The sequence below is a fragment of the Propithecus coquereli genome, unplaced genomic scaffold, assembly GCF_000956105.1.
Source record: "Propithecus coquereli isolate 6110/MARCELLA unplaced genomic scaffold, Pcoq_1.0 Scaffold254, whole genome shotgun sequence".
Taxonomy (NCBI): domain Eukaryota; kingdom Metazoa; phylum Chordata; class Mammalia; order Primates; family Indriidae; genus Propithecus; species Propithecus coquereli.
In genome coordinates, this window is record NW_012148108.1 from 489,446 (window position 1) to 492,061 (window position 2,616).

The 2,616-nt window shown below is 55.2% G+C and overlaps 1 protein-coding gene across 1 annotated transcript in view; it reads right to left on the minus strand.

Annotated features, from left to right (window-relative positions):
• Positions 1-1,844, minus strand: part of TDRD12 (tudor domain containing 12) — a 62,410-nt gene extending 60,566 nt beyond the window's left edge. Inside the window, exon 1 of the mRNA XM_012647017.1 lies at positions 1,821-1,844. Coding sequence (XP_012502471.1) covers positions 1,821-1,844 — 24 coding nt within the window. The remainder of the gene's footprint in view (positions 1-1,820) is intronic.
• Between the last annotated feature and the right edge of the window lie 772 nt (positions 1,845-2,616).

The window sequence follows — 2,616 nt, forward strand, 5'->3', positions numbered from 1 at the left end:
AAATTTTATATGTATTTTACCACAATAAAAAATAAATATATACTGGAACTAAGTGACCTTACAAGGCTACAGGCTACAAGGTCATAAAAAAATTCAACTGTACTACTCTACTATACTCCATCAAGGGAAATTGGAAATTTAAATTTAAAAAACAGTACCATTTGCCACAGCACCAAAAATCAGGAATTACTTAGGTATAATAAACCTAAAAAATAGGTGCAAAATTCCTATATTGAAAGGTACAAAACACTGATAGAAATCAAAGATGATCACTAAAAAAAACAAAGATATACTGCATTCCTAGATTAAGATGTTGATTTTCTCTGACCTGATCTACAAATACAACTCCATTTCAGCTGGTTATTTTGTAGACATCAACAAGCTAATTACGAAATTCTGATTAGAAAAGCTAGAGAACTAGAATAGCCGAGATAATTCTGAAAACGAGGAACAGCTGGGAGACTCACACTATCTGACCTCTAGCCTTAACTCTAAAGCTACAGTAATCACGGCCACACATCGATCAATACGACAGGAATAGACTCTCACATACAAGGTCAACCGATTTTGCACAAAGGCAAGTCGATGGAGAGAGGACAGTCTTTCCAACACATCCTGCTGGAACAACTAGATAGCCGCGTGCAAAACGATGCACCTCCACTCATTCCTTGTACCACACACAAAATCTCAGATCACATATCTAAATGTAAATTATTAAAATTTCTAAAAGAACATATAAGGCAAATCTTTAGGACTGTAAGTCAGGCAAAGATTTCTCAGCTATTTAAGGCTAAATAATATTCCATCGTATATATGCATACCACATTTTGGTTACTCCGTCACCTATGAATATTTGGGGGAAAAACATTTAATCCTTGTAAAACTTAAATTAATATTGAGGACTACAGCTGGCACCTGTACCGTCTTGGAGAAATGCTCCTATATGGGATAGAAAATTTGCTCAGAGGGTGAGCTGAGTGAGAGCCAGAGGTGGGGGGTAATAAAGGGTTTCTGGGCCCGGCTGAGAACTCGGGGCTCCCAAGCAGGTGGCAGCCAGTCCCGCTCGTCCTGTCCAAGTTCTGCCCCAGTGGACGGGCACGTGCCAGGCAGCCCTGTCTTGGTAACAAGAGAAATCACATGAGCATCGTTAGCGCCGACGCGCAACATCTGAGCCGGGAGGACCTTGCCATCTGGGTCCAAAACCCCAAAACTCTCAGGGCAAGTCCTATAGCGGTGGGAAAATTGGCGGTTGTAAAAATCCTACCATTTGCTCCATCTCTCTCCTCTGACCACTGAAGTACGAGTTCCAAAGCGATTTCTAGTTCCTTTTTCCAAACACCGAAACCCGCCCCTCTGCTCCAGTTTGTAAAACGCCTCCCTGCGGTGACACCGTCCCGGTCCCCAGCACCGGCACGCACGACTCGGGGACCGAAAGGCAGCGTGGCCGGGCCAGGACGGGCCTCGTCGGGCCCGTGCGGGTCCAGCCACCCGCACGCGAAGTCGGGGGACCAGGAGCCCCGCGGCGAGGGGCGCGGGGGAGACAGAGACCCGGGGGCGGGTGGGGGTCCAGCCCGAGGAACCGCGGCCCCGGCGGGGACAGGGCGCCCCGGGCCGTCCCTCCCGCTGAGGTAGCCGCGGCTCCCCCTGAATTTCGGAGAGACACCGATTTATCACGCCCAGTGCGTCCCAAACAGCGCCCGCGACACGCTTCGGGGAACTTTCTCGCTGCTTCTGTGAAACTGAGGCCCCGGCGTCTCGCGCGACCCCCGCCCCGGGTCCCGACCCGCGTCCCCGGCGCGGACCGCGCGGCGCCCGCCCACCTTCAGCACCAGGACCTCGAGCATCTTCGCGGGGCCCCGGGGCGCGCACGGCCGGCCCCGCTCAGCTCCGCGCCCGCTGCTGCCGCCCGCCTGGCCCTGCGCCTCCCGCCCCGCCCGCGCCGCCTCGAGGCGTCCGGAGACCCCGTGGGGCGGGGCGCCCAACGGCCGCGACAACCGCCGGCCCGCACAGCGCCGCGCCGCGGCGGGGAGGGACGGCCCCGCGGCGCCCAGGGCGTCGCGCGCACGAGCTCCGACGGCCGGGACCCGCCTCTCCCCGCCTGGCCGTCCCCAGGGACCGCGGGGCCTGCGCACCGGCCTCCGCCCTGGAGCAGGGCGGGCCGGAAGCCTCGTGCTGAGGAGGAGCGCGGGTCGCCCGCCGCCCCCGGTCTGCGTGGACTCCTGGCGACTTTCCTACCCGACCTGCACCTCCCGGAAAGCGTCCCGGCTTTCTCCGCGGCCGGGCCTCCGCTCCAGGGCTCCCCAGATCTCTGTCCCGGGCATCCTTGTCACCAGCAAAGGTCGCCAACGGCGGCCTCGTGGCCCGGGTTCTGCCCGGACGTGTGTTTTGTCATTGAGCGAGTACAAGGGCCTTTGAACACTTCCAAGCCTGTTATCTAAAAATGGGGACTCACAAAGTGGTTCCCAGAAGTAGATGACATCACATGGCGTGACACAAAGGACACTCAAGAAGCATGCAGGGGATGTTAGCTCTTAGGATAGCTCAGGAACCTTTCTCCAAGACAGGAATTAGTCAACAGACAAGAAGAAAGTCAAATAATATTCCTTAACAATTAAG